Source organism: Halichoerus grypus, chromosome 6 (genome assembly GCF_964656455.1).
Source record: "Halichoerus grypus chromosome 6, mHalGry1.hap1.1, whole genome shotgun sequence".
NCBI classification, from domain to species: Eukaryota; Metazoa; Chordata; class Mammalia; order Carnivora; family Phocidae; genus Halichoerus; species Halichoerus grypus.
The window spans coordinates 22,751,087-22,771,823 of NC_135717.1; the positions used below are offsets into that span (position 1 = coordinate 22,751,087).

Genomic DNA, 20,737 nt, shown 5'->3' on the forward strand with positions numbered 1-20,737 from the left:
TTCAGATAAATGGCTTTTTTTTTCTATTGAGTTCTAGGTTTGCACACCACAGTGTTTTGCTAGCAAAGCATTCAGAGTTCTCTTCCAGGAACTGTTTGCATGTGTGTGTATATAAATTTACACACACATACACACACACACATATATACACACGGTATACTGCATCAGCAAAATATATATATTATATATATATTTATATAAATATAAGGAATATTTCCCCCACCCACCCACCCCCAACAACATGTTTCTTAGTGTTTGATTTTTTTGTTTTGTTTTGTACACAGAGAATAGGGAATTTCAGGATTTTTACAGACATTTTAGCAAACAAGTTTTGATCTATTGGCTTCTTGGTGTAGTAATGCAACAGCAAATCATTCTGGTGCCAAAGGCTCATACCATTACAAGGAAGCTGTGAACACTAATTTCTTAGGAGGTGAGGCCAGCCCCACATGAACTTCTCTTGTAACCCTCTGGTCCACCATGATTCATAAATACTTAGACTTCTTTTCCCCTCAATTAATCATTAGACGTTAAAAACGGAACAACAGCGTCACAAAGGGCCACATGCTTTTCAGTATAAAGCATTCTCCTTCACTAGGTTGCTATCACAGTGCAGACCTGACTGCCTGAATATGCTCAGGAGATTTAGTCAATATTGTCTGTATTTGGTTATGGAAAAGGCTCTCATTTTTTTTGTTTGTTTGTTTGTTTTGTTTTTAAATCCAAAGTGCATAGTGAGAACAAATCAAAGCATTTTTTTTTTTCCTTTTCAGCATCAGTTTCATCTAAGCATCTTCCTATGAGAGGACTACTTAGATGCCTTGCCTTTGTCCTCCCCCCTCCAAAAATAAAAAAATAAAATAAAATAAAAAATAATAAAAGAGTTGAGCAATTTAGACATTCATCAGCCCGGTAAACAAACTTTGCCAGCAAATAGAAGTCCTACTATTGTAAAGAAAATTGATAAGACAAAAAGTACATATGATGACCCAACTACTGTGTTGTTGGGTAATTTATAAGGTTGACCTCCGACTTCATTGATGTAAAATCCTATCGGAAATATTAGGGCAGCCATACAGAAAAGGATCACTGTAAAACAAACCAAAACACAACATTAGTAACATGGTTTGGTGATTAAGAAAACAATGAAAATTTGGCACAAAGGAAGTTTATAAGAAGGGTTGTGGATTGATAACATGGTCAAACCTGTTAAAACATTGACCACTTGTCAAAAGATTTACATCTTCTACAGATCACATAATATCCCCAAAGCCTAACAATTAAATATAGTAAAAGCTGGGCTAGCCTTTTATATAAGTGTTAGGATGATTTTGAATATCCGAATTAAGAAAGGGGTCCAAACCTACTAAGTGCTTATATAAACTATTCTTTTTTAAAATTTTAATTAAAAAATTTTAATTCCAGTATATTTAACAGACAGTATTATATTAGTTTCAGGTGTTTGCATAAACTATACTTGACCACTTAAAGTAGTGATTAAGGGCTTGAGCTAGAATCAGAGAGGGGCTATGTTCTGGCTCCACTACTTATTAGCTGTGCAATCTTAGGCTTCTGGTTCCCTTCTAAAAATGGGGTAAATACCAGAAGGATAAAAAAAAAAAAAAAAAACCAATGTCAAGTCCCTGGCACGGTGCCAGGTTGATAGTAAGTGCTGAATAAATGTTGCATATTATTATTATCAGTTATTATTCTGCCAATTCTCTGTTACTCTCAGTTGGTATTAGAAGGAATTGGAGAAAAGGTACAAACATAGTACTATTTATCTTACTCTGATTTATTTATTTATTTTTAAAGACTTTATTTATTTATTTGAGAGAGAGAGAACGAGAGAGAGGGGGGAGGGTCAGAGGGAGAAACAGACTCCCTGCCGAGCAGGGAGCCCGATGCGGGACTCGATCCAGGGACTCCAGGATCATGACCTGAGCCGAAGGCAGTCGCTTAACCAACTGAGCCACCCAGGCGCCCTATCTTACTCTGATTTAAAATCACTTAGTGGAAAGAACCTCAGGCTTCTGAGATGATTAGTAAACTGTCAGAGTGGTTCTCTCTCATCATGGACAATGTTAGGAAAAAAATAAAATCTCTCTCAGGTTTTCTGAGTACACAGGTTAAAATGGGGCGGGGGGGGGCTTCTTTGCGTTTTGTATACAAACACAATGAAATGTATTATTTGCTAAAATGTTTCTAGAAAGGTGTCAGCAATCCCAGCATCTGGGTAGAATTCCACAGTCCTCTGTTTCAGTGAAGAGCTTGTGCCCCTGGGCTACCAAAGAAACACTCTTCCTAGTGAACACAAATTACCCATTGATAGGCTAGCTTTTCCAAGAGAATATTTTATGCTTTTTGAAAGCACATTGGTCAAATGTTCATAGTCCTTCAAATTTCTTTGGAGGCAGAAACGTTTCTTCAGTGTAATGTAAAGACAGGTTACTATACTCACTGCATGTGAAGGGGTGAAGCTTTCCATTATTAACTGAATGAGAAACTTCTTCCGAGTTAAACACATCCCCAAGAATACAGACAAAGTCCTGGATAAACATAGCAGCTGACACTTGTCCTAAATTATTTTTGTGTTAATCAGTCAACAAATTCAATAGGAGTGTCCTTGAAAAGCCAATTAGGAATCTCTTTCTGAAGAAATACCTCCAGGGTAATATCCAAGGTATTAAAAAGTAACATTTTCTTAATACATTGGTTCACAGAACACATCAGCATTCTTGTTTGCTTTGCACCACCTAGATGGATTATCTTATATTATACAGACAGCCTACTTCATTTTGGGCCAATGACCACATCAAATAATGTTACATCAGTGAATTTGGATTCTTTCAGGTGCCTACTACAGAACAAATGAAAAATTCAGATTTTAAGTATTAGATCTTTTGGCCTTTCTGTTGTACAGTCAGCAGTAAAAGACTATTAGTGCTGCCAAAGCCCACTTATCCGTGTTACCTGCCACCAATTTCTAACAGTTCTTATGCCTTAATATGGTTTGGTAAGTAAAATGAAACCGTAATCTAAGCAGCTATACATAATCTAACAGAAAAACAACGGGATAAAGCTATTGCTTTAAAAACAATTTGTTTCTTAATGTTGACTCATCTAATCTCAAGAAACACAGATAATTTAGAAGTGCTTTAGAGATATGCAGATATTACAATTGTTTATTCTGTTAATTAATGTGCCAACTTCATTCCTATCTTTTTCTACTTTCTATTGTAAAATAAAAATCTATCCTTCATAATGGAGTAATCATTTAATGATTATATTTAAAGTAGAGTTTAATTTTTTACAAGAGTTAAATGCTTTCCAAATTAGTTAGGAAAAGCTTAATCAAATACTAAGGAAGCAGTAAACTCCTATTTGATCTAATCCTGGTTTTTAATTGAAAGAGCTAGGTTCTCTATACTTCTGGGAAGATTTAATGTAAGTGGATGAGTTTTCTTTCAAGCTATTGGGACCTGTGAGGTTACTTTAGATCTTAAAATATTATTAATGCTGATAATATCTACCAACTTTTGACAATTAAATTTTGGATCCTAAATAAGCCTATAAAGACCTCACTTCCTATCTTCCATGGCACAGATTTCTCGATGGTAAGAGTCAGATATTGAGTTTACTGGGGGATGAGAATGTAAATTACAGTGGCAGAGTTAAGGATAAGGGTCAGACTTGAAAAAAAAAGACACATCTTTGTTACCCTTGCCCCCACAGGCAGGCTGCATCACGTGTGACTCTCCTCTGAGAGAGCTCCCCACTGTGTAAACCTATTAGAAAATGTTACCCTGACATTTTTACCAGAACTACAGTTTAAGAGGAATAGAAATACATACAGTAGAAATAAAGTACATTTTCAAAGGCTGAATGGAAATACCAGGGGGACCTAAATCCCTCTCAGGACTGCCACCCTAGTGGACTAGCTCTGGTAACAAAAACAATGTATTTAGGGGCGCCTGGGTGGCTCAGTCATTAAGTGTCTGCCTTCGGCTCAGGTCATGATCCCAGGGTCCTGGGATAGAGTCCCGCATCGGGCTCCCTGCTCAGCGGGAAGCCTGCTTCTCCCTCTCTTACTCCCCCTGCTTGTGTTCCCTCTCTCACTGTCTCTCTGTCAAATAAATAAAAATAAAATCTTAAAAAAACAAAAACCAAAAACCAACGTATTTAAGGCAGCTGAGAAGAGTAATGCAGCCCACCCTATGCTTACTTAGATGACATTAACTACAAGTATATTGTTGAGCTAAAAAACCAAGGTACAGAATAGTATAAATAGAATATATATTCATAGAACATTCATACATATACATATATGTTTCTATGCATAAGACACCTCTGGTAAGAAATCCCAGAAACTCTTAACAATGGTTGCTTCCAGCAAAGAGGTTTTGAATGGCTAGGTGATGGAGCCACACACGAGACCTACTTTTCACTTGATGACCCTTTCCTAAGCTTTGAATTATGTATCATATGCACATATTATTTTTAGAAGTTATTATTTTAAATTTTTTTTAAAATAAAGGAAAAACACATTACATTTGGAGGTAGCTACATATACTTAAATATCTGTTGAAAGGAAATGAAAAACAAAATAACCCTCGTTCCTTCTATTTATTGGGTGGCAAGAACCAAAGACTCACATAGCATTTCAATGCTTTCTTTGACTCATCCTAAACTAGTGTTACTATTCAATTATATTTTAGATCTTTGGTATTCAGAGCATATGCGTTCCCAAATGTTAACTAAATCCAGAAACTAAATCCTCCTACTTTGACTTTATTTTACTCCTTAAAGAATGAATTCTATCTGGATAATTGTTATCTGTGAGTAAAGATTCTCTTTAAATTCTTCATCAATTAATTTAGCAGCACTGTCTCCACAACTGCCTGTGGACCCTACTACTCAGAAAAGAATGGTCTCAGGAGGTCTGTTTGTTTCACATTTCTTAACAAGAATGGAGAAGACTTTTTTAGTCAAAGTCAACTTGATCTAAATTTTAAAATTAAGGGAGATGTATAGACAGAAATAAAACAGACCCAGAAACATATACATTAAAGAGTTTCACAGAGAGATAGGGAGGAACTGAGACTCATGAACTAATATCCCTATCTTATGGTCTTTAAGGATAAACTGAGCTTTAACATTAATAGGGATTCATGGGATTATGCCTTACCCCTACCATACAAGTTCTAAATGAAAATATCAAGTGAAAGTAAGCCGTGTTATAATATTCACTTTTATGCAAACTTGATATAATTATAAGGCATTGAATTAGAAGTTAAATCCCATGGTATTTGGCATAAGGATTGTTATCCTGTTCTTTAGAGCAAAGTTTCTCAAGAGGGCCCTATTGCCACTTTGGGCCTGATAAGTCTTTGTTGTGGGGAGCTGTCCTTTGCATTTGTAGGATGTTTTGCCATTATCCCTGGCCTCTACTCAAGATGCCAGTAAGATCTCCTTAGCTGTGACAATAAAAAATGTTTCCAGCCATTGACAAATATCCCCTGGGTGGGGACAAAATTGCTTTAGAGAGAAAGAAGCAAGAAAACAAAATTACAGAAATATCTTTCCTTTGTGCATTTTTGCTGCTTTTAACTTGGGAAAAGCCCCTGATGTGTTGGGAAATTAAGCCAATTTTGTAGAGTACAAGAGAATGTATAATATGTATCATACCCTGGGGCATAGCTTAATGGAGTATGAAATGTTGATAAATAACTATTAAACAACCAAATGTGTTGGTTTTTTCAATGGTCACACAACTCACAGTAGAAACTCAAAATTAATGATATTAAAAAGCAAATCACCACCTTAATCTAATTTATATTTCTATACATTTTCTTCTAGATTTACCTTTATTTGGTAGAGGATACCAATACTTTCAAGAAGAGTAAAAGACTCAGGTTAGTGATAGCTCTGAGCCCACAGACCTGAAACGCTTATGTCACAATGTGAGCAAAAATAAAATTCATTAAAATAGCATTTCATACAAAGCAATTAAGGTTTTGGATGTCTTGGTCTTGTGGTGAGAATTCTGAAGAACTGATGGGACTGTGCAGAGTCTATATGACGGCCACAGCAAGTGGTGCTCTTTGATGATTATGGAGTCCTTATGACTGATTCTTGATATCTTCATTAAAATACCAGTGTGCACGCCTTCTAGACAAATTTAGTAAGCACAGGTTACTTACTTCCAGTGAATGCTATCCATCGAGCATATTTTGTAGCTTCTCTCCGCCAGTGGGAAGCCACCAGCAAACCACATGTGACAGTCAATGAAATGATTCCCATGATGATAAAAAACAGTGTGGTGACCCACTCTGGGGGAAGCCGAGGTGGGATGCACGTCCGGTCTCGTCCATGGATTGTTTGACACTGTCGCACGAGGCCCACAGTGAGTGCTCCTGGGGAGATGCAAAAGGTGGGAGTATTTTAGTGGGTTTGGCATTCCCAAGGAATATCCCCCACCAACACCGCTTTAGTCCTTAAGTCTTATTTCTGTGTAGGTCACTCAGGCATTTAATTCCACTGAGTCTCATGATTCAGCATTCCGTTGTAGTTCACAATGTAGTCATACTTAACATACAAAGTGAACTTAAAAAAAACTCGCAAAAACCACAAACACAGTTCTTTCAGTCATTCATTAAACAAATACTTTTCTGAGTACTTGTATCAGGCAATGTTCTGGGCTCCAGGGAAATAACTATGAACAGGACAGATGAGGCTCCTGGTCTTGCTGAGCTTACATACTAGCCGAAAGACCTGGAACTTTTCTATTCTCAGATCCAAGACTTACTGCATATTATTTGATTTTGGATGAGGAGAAAAACACTTTTCAGGAATCTGAAGACAAACTTGAAATATGTCTAGTCATAATATATAGATAAAATTAAATAACGGATTAAGTATTAGAACGAATATATTTTATTAAAGTTAAAAGGCCTAAGAATAGGGGCACCTTGGTGGCTCGGTTGGTTAAGTGTCGGACTCTTGGTTTCGGCTCAGGTCATGATCTCAGGGTCCTGGGAATGAGCCCCATGTTGGGCTCCGTACTCAGCATGGAGTCTGGTTGAGATTCTCTCTCCCTCTCCCTCTGCTCCTCCCCCCGCTTGCGAACTCTCTCTCTAAAATAAATAAACAAGTAAAATCTAAAAAAAAGGCCTAAGAATATTATAATATAAACACTTCCATTAAATTCAAGAAAATGTTGGGAAAACTAGTAGGTTCCTCCTTGTGGTAAGTTCAACAATTTCTGTGCAATGCACAAGTGTTCAGATTGCTAAACCATTACTAGCATGCTTCAGCAGAAAAGCATAAAGGCATTAGTGGTAATTTTTCAAATGCCCCCTCTCCCATTTAAATAACATGATGGTGATTTTTGTAAAACATCAGGTGCTATTTTCACATAAACATGTTCTTATGTCAAACCCAGGGAACCCCTCTATCAAATTTGGGGTGAATTAATTTACAGAAAACTAGATACGGTGAAAATACTTACTTTATTCTCTTCCCCATTAAGAACAATTAAAACGTTACTTTTGAGTGAAAAAGAGCAACTGCAAATGGGAACACTGTTGCCTAAAACGTAAGAAATTTCTGGAACATAACAGATTTCTGCATTTTTTTTAAGTCCTAATTATTTTCTCAGTTTGAACAAAAATAATGACAACACCAACAACAAAAAGACATTAACCTCAAAATCACAGCACTTGCACAAACAAGTGCCTTTTTTGAGGACAGTCAGTAAAATTCCGGTGAGAGGCATTTTGGGAAGCTGCCTTGGTGGGAGCAGACAGCAGAGCTGGATGTGTGTATACAGATGTATGTGTGGGTAGGTGGGGCTGCTGGAGGTAGGGGGCTCTCCTGCAACCTGAGTTTTGCCATTGATACACTTTTAGAAACAAAGCAATGTGTTCAAAGAAAATGAAGCAAAAGATCAGTTCTCTCAAAACTCTCCCCCTCTAATGCTAATTCTGACTCTTTTGGTTGACTGGAAGAAGAAGAGTACTCAAAGAGTACCCTTTTCTCTCAAATCATCCAGTAATTAGGTCCATCTTGTGATCTCCGCAAAGGTGCAAACAGCATTATAACTGTAGGATCATCTCTGGCAGGATGGAGGCAGATGGGGGTTTGGAGGGGAATAGAAAGTGAGCAAAGCTTCATAATAATGCCACACACTATCCCTCTTTCTAGCTGCTGCTTGGAGCTCAGTGACTTAGTAGGTCGAAGAAAAGTAAATCAGTTCAAAGTTTTGACACTTAATTGCCAATCTTAAAATTATCATAGTAAAAAAAAAATCATAGTAATTGCTTGAACCAGAGAAAGCAAAGGGTAGGGGTGAATTGAATAATTGTTTTTAAATTGAAACACTAAAAAGTTTCCTTGAAAAGAAAACTTGGGGGACAGAGGGTGTCTAATTATGATAAAGCATTTTATTATAATTTTGGAAATAAGGTATTCACAGCAGTGCTCAAGAATGAACAGGAAATTACTCTTGATCATTCAGCAAAAGACTTTTTTTTTTTTTAAGATTTTAATTATTTATTTGACAGAGAGACAGCGAGAGAGGGAACACAAGCGGGGGAGTGGGAGAGGGAGAAGTAGGCTTCCCGTGGAGCAGGGAGCCCATCAGCAAAAGACTTCTAACAAATTACCCTCTATAGTCCCTATCCCATTTATAAAACTGTAATTGCTATAAAAATAGACAACAGGCAATGAAAGATCCTCTGAAAAATGCAATATTGTGGATTCTGATTACAGTAGTAACTTTCTTTACAACTTAATTTAAAATACAAAGAAAGTTTTATTGGTAACTGTATATAACTAATGGACTTAGATTTACATTTGACAATTACTTTTTGCTGGCAAATATGTAAAATTGTAGGTTCAGTAAATCATAACTAAAATATCTCTCCTTCAAAATATTTCTGAGTATCTTATGTTACCTCTTACTTTCCATTTATGGACATGGCCAAGAGCTAGTTAGGGCTCAAATTTAACATAACCTCCTCTGCCTGTAGATTGTTAAGCTTTCTGAGTGGGATTGTTCCTGCTTCCCCTCCTGACTGGCATACCACACCAGGTGAATAGAAATAGAACAAGAAAATGAAAATGAAAATGAGAGCTATCACTTCCACAAAGCAAATGGAAATAACCTGACAGATGTTCAGTTTTAAAAGAAGAATTATGTTCCTGTAATTACAAAAGTCCTTATTACCACAAATCGAGACCAAATATTCTGCAGCTACATTCTGGAAGAAAAGAAAGCTAAAGCTAGCTGATAGCCGTAAGATATGCTGTATATAAGAAAATCAATTCACAAAATTGTGAATTATTGAATGTCTTTGTGCCCAGCATTGTTATGGTGGTCGGGATTCCAAAAACTAATACTCTGTCACACTTTCAGTGAAAACAGACTTTCCTTAAATAAATCATACAGGCGAGTACAAAGAGTCAACACTGTTGAAGTTCTTTTTCATGAGTAAGACTCTAGGTCAACATAGTTTATATCATAGTCACATATTTTCCATAAGCTGTCTGGGGAAAGGGATCTGCAAAAGTACCTGCGCTGCTACTATTACATCTTGTAAATTCAGGTACTGTTAGTACCCAAACTCACACCGGTCTTTAAATCTCATCCTCTACCTCAAAGAATTATCTCCTACTTGTAGATTCAAATCCACCTCTTATGTTGACTAGCCAAGATTTTTTATATCCTCCAAATTCCCTGGACACATCACACAATCGTGTACTTGATTTTAAGGTAACTTTTTTTTTTTTTTTTTTTACCTCAAACAGAAAATGGGTTTTTTAGGAAGGAACTGACCCTTCTACTTCATTGGTAACCCCCAGGATGGCCTACAGCGGTGGGCACAAAGCAGGAATTAATAAGCAACTGGTGAACTTAAAAGAATGAAAAACAACCTAAATTTAAAATCACATAGCATTAAATAGCTTCTTCTACAGGCCTTGTCTTGGTGTAATTTCCTAAAGCACGTTAATTAATAATTAGGCACAAGCTCAGCCATTCACTGATTTTTGTTTTGTTTTATCCAACAGGTCTTTTGCTGCTGTAAGGGGCCTGTAGTTCCATTTCTCAAACAGCCAATCCATCTTTACCCTGCAGCTGTTTCCTAGGTAACCAATCCAGCCAAATAAAAGACTTGCACACAATAGGAAAAAGAAAACCAAACTAGGAACTACATACAGCATCCCACATGCCTCTCAGTAGCTCACCTGTGTATCATTACACACAAAAGGAAGTCATAATGAGTCTTATCCTGTTGAGTGGGGTATCTTAACTAAAGAGGCTTTTGACTCTCATCATCTATAGATCCAGACACTGCTGAAAAGAGTTAACAGAGCCAGTCTGAGCATGTCTGTTGCCACAATGAGGATGATTATAAGGCATGTCATCATTACAAATAAAAGCTGTGCCACAGAAAATCGGAAACACAGGGCTTGTAAAGCAGACACACAAGCCCAACAGAGTCTGTCAGAGCTAATCATGTCCAGTAAGCGCTGGCCAACCTGGCTACAGAGAGCAGTGGGATGACACGGCTTCTGATGAGAGGTCAGGTGTTAGTAGTATACAGGATCCTGTGTATATGAAAATTCACTTTTCCCCTGCTGTTTTCATGATTTTATGTCTTTGTTTTTTGACTATGATTTGTCTGTGGGTGGATTACTTAAAATCTATCCTACTTGGAATTCGTTGAGATTCTTCAATGTGCAGATTTAAATTTTTCATCAAATTTGGGGAGAGCTGAGTCATTATTTCTTCAGATATTCTTTCAACCCCTTTCTTTCTCTTTTCTCCTTCTGGGACTCCCATTATGTAAGTGCTGGAAGACCTGATAATGTTTGATTGGTCTCTCAATTGCTCTTTTCATTTTTTATTGTTTTTCTGCTTCTCAGGTTAAATCATTTCAATTGACTTGTCTTCGAATTTGCTGAGTCTTCTACCAATTTGTCATTTCCGTTATTGCTCAGGAATTTCTATTTTCTTTATATAATTTCCATCTTTTTATTAGATATTCTCTATGTGATGAGACATTGTTTTCTTACTTTAAGTCTGTATATATGGTTTCCTTTATTTTTTGGAACATACTTATAAGAGCTGATTTAAACTCTTTGTCTAATAAGCCCAATGTCTGGGCTTCCTGAGGGGCAGTGTCTATTGACTGCTTTTATTTTTCTTGTGTGTAGGCCATACCTCCCTGTTTCTTTGTGTGTCTTTTAATTTTTAGTTGAAGATTGAAAATGTAAAATATTACAATGTGACAACTATGGAAATCAAATCCTCCTGTCCCTAGGGTTTGCTGTTGTTACTGTTTTTGTTTTTTTAAAGATTTTATTTATTTATTTGACAGAGAGAGAAACACAGCGAGAGAGGGAACACAAACAGGGGCAGAGGGAGAGGGAGAACCAGGCTTCCTGCAGAGCAGGGAGCCCGATGCGGGGCTCGATCCCAGGACCCCCGGATCATGACCTGAGCCAAAGGCAGACGCTTGACGACTGAGCCACCCAGGCGCCCCTGTTGTTACTGTTTACTGACTTTCCTGGAATAGCTCTGTAAAGTTTGGATCATTGTTGTGTGTGGCCTCTGAAGTCTCTGTTCCATTAGCTTAGTAGTCAGCTAATGGCTGGAATGAGATTTTTTTTTTAAAGATTTTATTTCTTTATTTGACAGACATAGAGAGAGAGCACAGATAGGCAGAGCAGCAGGCAGAGGGAGAGGGAGAGGGAGAAGCAGGCTCCCCACAGAGCAGGGAGCCCTATGTGGGGCTTGATCCCAGGACCCTGGGATCATGACCTGAGCTGAAGGCACCGCTTAACCAACTGAGCCACCCAGGAGCCCCTAAAGACTTTTTTTATTATGTATTTGAGAGAGAGAGAGAAAGAGCACGAGAAGGGGGAGGGGCAAAGGGAGAGGGAGAAACAGACTCCCCACTAAGCAGGGAGCCGGATGTTGGGCTTGATCCCAGGACTCCAGAATCATGACCTGAGCTGAAGGCAGATGCTTAACTGACTGAGCTACCCAGGCACCCCTGGAATAAGAGTTCTTTAAATGCCTTGAATCAGTGTGTCTCTCAGCCTTTGCTGTCTGTGTCTGTTGTGGTACATTTTCAATGCTCCAACAGGCAATTAACAACTCTGCCTTAGTACTCACTTCCTGCTTGCACAGAGCCTCAAATTTAGCTAGAGGCAACAGATTAAGACCCATCCTGCGGGGTGCCTGGGTGGCTCAGTCGTTAAGCGTCTGCCTCTGGCTCAGGTCATGATCCCAGGGTCCTGGGATCGAGCCCCACATCCGGCTCCCTGCTCAGTGGGAAGCCTGCTTCTCCCTCTCCCACTCCCCCTGCTTGTGTACCCTCTCTTGCTGTGTCTCTCTCTGTCAAATAAATAAAATCTTAAAAAAAAAAAAAAACACCTATCCTGGATATGTGAAAAGCCCTAAATATGTGTAGAGCCTTCTAGATTCCTAGGAATATGTTGGAGTTTTTCAAAGACTCCTTTGGACATCCTGTTCCCCAGTTTTTCCTTTATGTTTTTTAGTTAGCCTTTTGTTAATGTCAAACAACCTCCGGTACCTGCAATTTTTAAAAAATTTATTTATTTATTTGAGAAAGAGCACGTGAATGGGGGGGAGGTTGGGGAGGGATAGAGGGAGAGGGACAAGCAGATTCCCCACTGAGCAGGGAACCCAACATGAGGCTTGATCCCAGGACCCTGAGATCATGACCCAGGCCCAAGGCAGACGCCCAACTGACTGAGCAACCCAGGTGCCCCACGTACCTGCAATGTTAAACAACTAGTGCTGATTGCTTTTAACAAATGTCCTGGGGGTGAGACAGAGCAAGCTCTCAATCTGGTCCAATAAAGGTAAGGCCTGAGGAGATTCTCAGTGAGCTGACATATCAAATGGTAGCAATTCTCTGAGGATGGGGCTTTAAGGAGCACCAGACCCTTTTGCCATCTCAAGTGGTTGCTGAGCTGCTGGTTTACACTGCTACCAAACTTGCAAGGCTACTGGCTTTCAAGGCTACTACTATGTAGCTGAGAGGGGGTGTGTAATTAGCACAATTTAAACTGCCACAAAGCTTGCTGTTCTTGCCAAGATTTGGGTGATTTTCTTTTTTTTTTTTTAAAGATTTTATTTATTTATTTGAGAGAGAGAATGAGATAGAGCATGAGAGTGGGGAGGGTCAGGGGGAGAAACAGACTCCCCGCTGAGCAGGGAGCCTGATGAAGGACTCGATCCAGGGACTCCAGGATCATGACCTGAGCCGAAGGCAGTCGCTTAATCAACTGAGCCACCCAGGCGCCCGATTCGGGTGATTTTCTTAATAAATGCTCCTTGGATTGCTGTGAGCCTTAGTTAATTTCCGGAGTTCTGAGAAAGTTGATCTGACAATTTTTGCCAGTATTCTTATTGCATTTATGGAGGAGCAGATTTTCAGAAGTCCCTGGTCCATTATCACAGGAGTTAAACCCAACAAGTCACAATTTGAATCTCAGCTTTGGACACACTTGAGCAAGTCCCTTAATTTTCCTAAACTTGCTTCAGCAGAAAAGTAATATGACTTAACATTTAGGTTTCTGTGAGAATTAAATTAGATGATGAGATAATACTTGTAAGCAACTGCAACTGTAAGCACTAAATAACTATTACATGTCTTCAGGGAAGTAAGTGAGATATTTTTGTTTTAGTTAAAAAATACATACACAGGGCAGTAGTAGACAAAATAATTTAACACAATAGTACACTCATGAAACTCATATTCCAAAATAAAAAGGTTGACATCTGATGGTTGCCATGGCTGCTAGTCATAAAAAGTACTCAGGACATCACTTTCTGCCCAACTGCTTTAGTGTATCATTCAGGTTGAAGATGAAGCATAAGGCAAGTTCAGACTTGCTGAAACAAAAGCTCTGGGGACAGATTTTATAGGAATAGCAAGCTGGAAACATTGAGATTGAGAATGCTTTGCTAATAGAATGAAATCACAAAATGTTTTGTTAGATAGCAAGTAAATAGAGAACAATCATTAATCTTTTTAGTTTGATTTTCTTTTCCTTTAAACTCCACTGGCTGTTCTATCTCTTCTTAAAATACAACTGTTACCAGCTGTTTGCAAGTAAGACTGTAGTTCAGAGGTCATCTCATTTTAAAATTGACTAAATCATACCAACACTGTCCTCTCATTGTAGTGTATTCTATCAGCCCTTGCTCCATTAACGTGGTCTTGGGTCTAATCCTATAAATACATTAAACATAAACTAGCAGTGAATTTCTATTTTAAAATCCACCTTGTCGACAAGTACAATATGGTACCAGAATCTGTCCTATTACAATCCCAATCAATGAAGCCCTTAATATATAATGCATGAAGTCATTAAGGAAAAGCTAACCACAATGTTTAAACTGTCTATACAGTGTATGAAAAATATGTGGAAGAGTATCACATGGCTAGGAGTGGCCTACTTTGGTTGAATAGGATTGGAGGGTGGAGTGGGGTTGAGAACCCTTGTACTTTTCACTGTCTTATCTGAGTGTAGATTAATTCATACAATTCTGCCCTTTAAAAAAATGTGCATTCACTTTATTTATTTAAGAGAGGGAGGGGGAGGGGCAGAGGGAGAGAATCTTAAGCAGGCTCCATGCCCAGCGCAGAGCCCCATGTGGGGCTTGATCTCACAACCCTGAGATCGTGACCTGAGCTGAAATCAAGAGTAGGATGCTTAACCGACTGAGCCAACCAGGCGCCCCTGTGCATTTACTTTATATTTTAAAATTCTCAAATGTTTACAGAGTGTTACATATGAGATTTAAACAAAATGCACTAATTGCGCTTATACACGGAAATCTTTCAATCATGTATGAATTTAAGCACATGCTCTGGATCTAAAATAAATTAGAGAATGCCAAAGAAATTAGAATAAAGTAAATCAGGTAAAGAACAAAAATGGAACTTAAATAACTGTGTCTACATTTTCTACTCCATTTCAACTAAAGTAGCATGAGAAGCCACCGTGGAAGAATTCAGCAGATCATACTGGAATACTTATTGTTTCTTCCCTGACTGAAAAAACCCAAAACAAGTTTAACATTCATTTCACTAAATGAGTAGTCTCCATGTTTTACATGTAAAAGTGAGCTGGTTTAAGGGAGAGGAAACTGGTAAAGGGGATAAAATCAAACAAATTTGGTAGGCCAAATTGTTTTTGTGGGCAGAAAAGTGTTGCAGAATTTACAAAAGTATTTTAACAAAAGGGCTGAACATTAATAACTCTACAGCCTTCAATCACTGAAAAGGTTCATCTGTGCACAATGATCAAGAAGTAAACAAGCAATGCAGCAGAAAAGAGTGGCTCTCAATCATGCAAGATTCCTTCCCCCCTCTCATGCTCTCTATCTCATTCTATCAAATAAATAAATAAAATCTTAAAAAATAAAATAAAATAAAATCATGCAAGATTCCTGGCCAAAAAGAGCCATAAAATTAGGGAATTTAGAGCTAGAAGGGATCTCAGAGATCATCAGTCCTAATCTCCCCAAGTTAGGGTTTGAAGAATACTGAGGCCCCGAGGCTGCTAAGTCCAAGGATACAAAGTAACTAGCAGTGCCAGGACTAAAACTAAGGTTTTCAATTAACCACCCCTGAACTATTCCTACCACAGGATGCTGACTTCTTGAACACCATTCACTAAATAAAGAACAGTATTCCTAAAAATACCATCAGAAACATTTAGATTTATATCAGAGCAGACTTAATTACAACTTTGTAAGCATAGTGACAGTGAGTCTAAGGGGAACCTTCTTCACAGGAGGTCAATCCAAAGTGGGAGACAATATTTTTGTCAGTTCAGAGGAGTGACTCCTCTGAGTTTTACTCACTCTAAAATATAGCTTCCTCCCACACCCACATTTCTCGTAAATGTTCAAGGAATATGCCACTCCCAGCTCATCCTCCTTAAAGAAATAACCCAATTTCTTAGTCTCAAGAAAAAAAGATTCCCTGTTTCCTATCTCTAAGGAACTTTTTGGTTATTTAAAGTCTACTCTCAAACATTACAATAAGCACTCATATTTGTCTTATTGGCATTGTACAGAAAATGTGCACCCCATCACCTTCTTGGAAAGGACTCTGTAGGGTATGTCATAATAAATAAATAACTTTCCTGAGGGTATAGCAAAGGTTCCATTGTATGACTTCCAGGCCTGTCAAAATAATTTTTGCCAACTAGTTGATAATCTCAATATTACATAATTCGAAATCATTTCTTCAATAAATTGTACTCCTTTAATTTACATAAGTAAAATAATTCTGATAAAAAAATCACATTCTAAATTATTTAGTCACATATCCATTGACTTAACTGGGAGATATCATATCACAGTGGTAGAATTCAGGCTCTGGATTCAGATTCCAGGCCCCACCACTTACTGGTAGTGAGATTTTAGGCAAGTTATTTAACCTCTGTGTGCCTCAGTTTCCTCAACTATAAATGAGGATAACAACAAAATGACCTCATAGTGTTGGTACGGATTATGAGAGGGAATATGCATAAAACACTTAGAACAAATGCCTGGTACAGAGTAGTAAGTTGGTAAATTTTTTTTAAGATTTTATTTATTTATTTGAGAGAGAAAGAACATGAGTGAGAGGCGGAGGCAGAGGGAGAAGCAGACTCCCCGCTGAGCAGAGAGCCCAATGCGGGACTCGATCCCAGAACCCTGAGATCATGACCTGAGCTGAAGGCAGATGCTTAACCGACTGAGCCACCCAGGTGCCCAAGTTGGTAAATGTTAAATGTTATTGATGATATATTGCTCTTTCACCAAAAGTATGTATTTTTACTTTAAGGAAGGAAACCATTTGTGGGATTCCACCTTCTTTTTAAATTTATTGTTCTCTCTTGGGTTTAGATGAAAAATATCATAAATAAGTGTTCAATTCGTGTAGATCTACTGAATTATTTAAAAGTGAATCAGAGTTGTAAAAGTCTAGAGTCTAGAAAATGCAAGGGAAGTGAGTTTAACACTGAGATGAGTGTTATTCTGTGCTGTTAGCACGGTCCCTTAATTATAAAAGAGGATGGATTTAAGAATGGAGAGCTTTGGAGAAAGACAAAAGTTCCGATTCTGACAGCTGCTCTTCTATTTAATCTTTAAGAGGAGTTTGTATTCTCACTGCAGTTATATTTGGCTTCAGATTGAAAATGTAAACTGATATCTCCCTCAATTTCCAACGTCTGAAAACACTACCTAAGCTTTCATAGAAATATATAAAACAACAATCTCCCATTAATTAGCTTACACTTGTGGTAGCTGTGAACTCCTAAGCCAAGATGTGGTGGTCTAAGGAAACCATACATTAGAGAAGGTCTCTGCTGAATTTGAAAAGCCTGGCACTATGCCATGAGATATTCCTGACTTTTCTGTCCAAGTCTGGGGGGCATGGTGCACTACGCCAAGCTTTCCTTCATTCAGCAAATACTGAGCACATGCTCTGTGCAATACAATGTGGGAAGTATGAAGAGAAACATAGACCTGATCCTTGTATTTCCAGAGATTATAATATACACAGAGACCTAAGATGAACACTCAAAAGAAAATGATAAAGCATAATTGTGAGATAAAAGAAAATATATATATTGGTCTCTACCTCTGAGCCTCTAAAATCTTTGTAATTTCCAACTAGGACCATCTCATGTTCTTATATTGGTCTTTGACCTTTGTTCCTGACACAGGGCTCCTGAAACCTTTGTAATTTCCTGGGTGATAGTAGTGTTTTTTGTTCTAATGAGGCAACTCATTAGACTCCTGGATGAGGGCTGGTCAAGGGAAAGATGGAGCCATGATTAGAAGCTTGGACTCTTCAGCCCTGCCCCCTCACCCCTTCTCTTGAGAAAAGGGATGAAAATCATGCCTACGTGATGAAGCCTCCATAAAATCTCAAAAGTACAAGGTTTGGAGAGCTTCCAGGTTGGTAGCAGAAGAGGAGTATGCACAGAGAGATCATGGAAGCTCCATGGCCCTTCCCACATCCCTTGCCCTATGCATCTTTCATCTCTATGTTCATCTATATCTTTTATATATCCTATGTCCTTTGATAATAAACTGGTAAACCAAAGTAAGTGTTTCCCTGAGTTCTGTGAGCCACTCTAGTAAACTAATTGAACCCAAATAGGGGGTCACTGGAACCTCCAATTTTTAGCCAGTTGGTGAAAGCACAGGGCTTGTGACTGGCATCTGAAGCGTATGTTTGGGGGGCGGGGTGGGAAGGGCAGTCTTGTGGGAGTGAGCCCTTAACCTGTGGGATCTAACATTATCTTTGGGTAGTGTCAGAATTGAGTAAAATTGTAGGACACCCAGCTCGTGTCACAGAGAACTGCCTGTTGTGGCGGGGGAGGGGGAGAACTTTTACACATTTGGTGACCAGAAGTGTCAGAAGTGAAGTGTGCTGTGAATAGTAAAGGAGACTCACAGGAAAGAAAGACATGGTAGGGAAGAACTGGGTTTTTGCCCACACAGGAAGGAAAAACCTGAGTTTTACCTTTGTAACAATAGATAGCAGGATGTGATCTAATGCCAAGAGAATTGTGCTGCCTATGAGCCTAGGAAGCTGGAGATATGCACTCTAACCACAGGCACACTATTCATGGAATTTTGAGCAAGAAACTTCACTACTTTAGGTCTATGCCCTATTTTACAAATGAATTATTTCCTAAAGGGTTTCTGTTAAGTCTTCACAATTGTTTAAATTAGCTTTATTGAGGTATACTTTAGATACAATGAAATTTGCCATTTTATGTGTATAATTCAATGAGTTTTGACAACTGTACAGTCATCTCAGTCATGACACAGAGTATCACCACAAAAAATTCCCTCGTAATCCTTTGCAGTCAATCCCTTCCCCCCAAGCTCCCAAGATAGACCTGCTTTCTATTACTATAGTTTTGCCTCTTGTAGAATTTCATATAAATAGAATCATACATTGTTTGCTATTATGAATAAACTGCTACAAACTACAAACCTCTGCATACAGGTCTTTGCATAGACGTGTGGTGGTGTGGGTATGCATCATCCAATCCACTGAGGCCCTGAATAAAACAAAAAGCTAAGGAAGGAGAAATTCACCCTTTTCCTTTCCTTTACAGATATTTTCCCTTAGTCTTCCCTTTTTTTTTTTTTTAAGTAAACTCTACGTCCAACGTGGGGCTCAAATTCACAACCCCAAATCAAGAATCACAAGCTCTACTGATTGGGCCAGCCAGGTGCCCCTTGCCTTTAAATTTTCTTAACAATGGTTTTTGAAGGATAAATGTTTTAAATTTGACAGAGTCCAATTTATCAACTTCTTATCCTGCCTTCTGTGACTACTTAGCAGCAGAGGGAGCATACCCTACCGTTCTAACCCCAAACTGAGACTTAGGTAATCAGAGACTATATCAGGCAGGGCACCAGAATAATACACTTTCATTGTTTTTAAAGCTGTCTATAAGGAGATTACCAATGGCTCACGGAAAAAGACTGCTTTCCTTACTATCTGGAAAGATAGCTAAAGATGATATCTCCTTAATCACTTAAAGAACAAATACATTGTAAGAATAGTTCTTCATTCCTTATTTAAACAAAACTCATTCCTGATTCAGATGCTTAGAAAATATCAATTGCATTACTCTTGGAAGATTAACTCATTGCAAAATCTAGTCACTGAGTAAATAATTGATAATATACAAATAGATGACAGATGCATCTGGCAAGAGGGACAGATACATCTGTTATTATATCACAACAGCCTCGTTGAAACAACCAAGGTTATTACAAAGTACATTCTTATAAAACCAAACCTTGTCAATAACAAAAATTATAAAAAACATCATTAATGATCTTCAAGTTCATTCCCAAGTCACCTTTTATGTCTCCACATTCTTTCTAGGCAATCTCAGATTCACAGATTCAATTATCACCTATAAGCCAATGACTCACACATTTTTTTCCTGGTGAGAATGCTTCAGATCTACTCTCTTAGCAAATTCCAAGTACACAGTAGAGTATTAGAAACTACAGTCACCATGCTGTACGTTAGATCCCAAGAACTTATTCATCTGATAACTGAAAGTTTGTAACTTTTGATCAACATCTCCCTATTTCCCTCCCTCCATCCCCGCCCCTGGCAACTACCATTCTACTGTTTCTAGAAGTGCAACTTTAAAAAAAAAAAAAAGATTCTGTATACAAATGACACCATATAGTATTTGTCTTTCTCTGACTTATTTCACCTAGTATAATGCCCTCCAGTTTCATCCATTTTGTCACAAATGCCAGAATTTCCTTCTTTTTTAATGGGTGAATAATAGTCCATTATACATATATACCATGTTTCTGTATCCATTTATCTGTTGATGGACTCTTAGATCTGTTTCCATATTTTGGCTATGTGAATAATGTTACAATGAACACGGAGTGCAGGTATTTCTTCAAGATACTGATTTCGTTTACTTGAGATACATAACCAGAAGTGGAACTGCTCCATCATATGGTAGCTTTTTTACTTTTCTTTAGAACCTCCATAATGTTTTCCATTGTGGTTATACCAATTCACATTCCCACCAGTTATGTACAGGGTTCCCTTTTCTCCACGTCCTCACCAACATTTGTTATCTCTTGTCTTTTTGATAATAACCATCCTAACAGATGTGAGGTGAGATCTCA

General features: G+C 38.1%; 1 protein-coding gene across 1 annotated transcript in view; it reads right to left on the reverse strand.

Moving 5' to 3' along the window:
- Positions 1–237: 237 nt before the first annotated feature.
- The window catches only part of MOSMO (modulator of smoothened), a 61,909-nt gene continuing 41,409 nt past the window's right edge, over positions 238–20,737 (reverse strand). Inside the window, exons 2-3 of the mRNA XM_036113182.2 lie at positions 6,204–6,416; positions 238–1,089 (exon numbers count right to left, since the gene is read on the reverse strand). Of these exons, the coding sequence (XP_035969075.1) occupies positions 905–1,089; positions 6,204–6,416 (398 nt within the window). The 3' untranslated portion in view covers positions 238–904. The remainder of the gene's footprint in view (positions 1,090–6,203; positions 6,417–20,737) is intronic.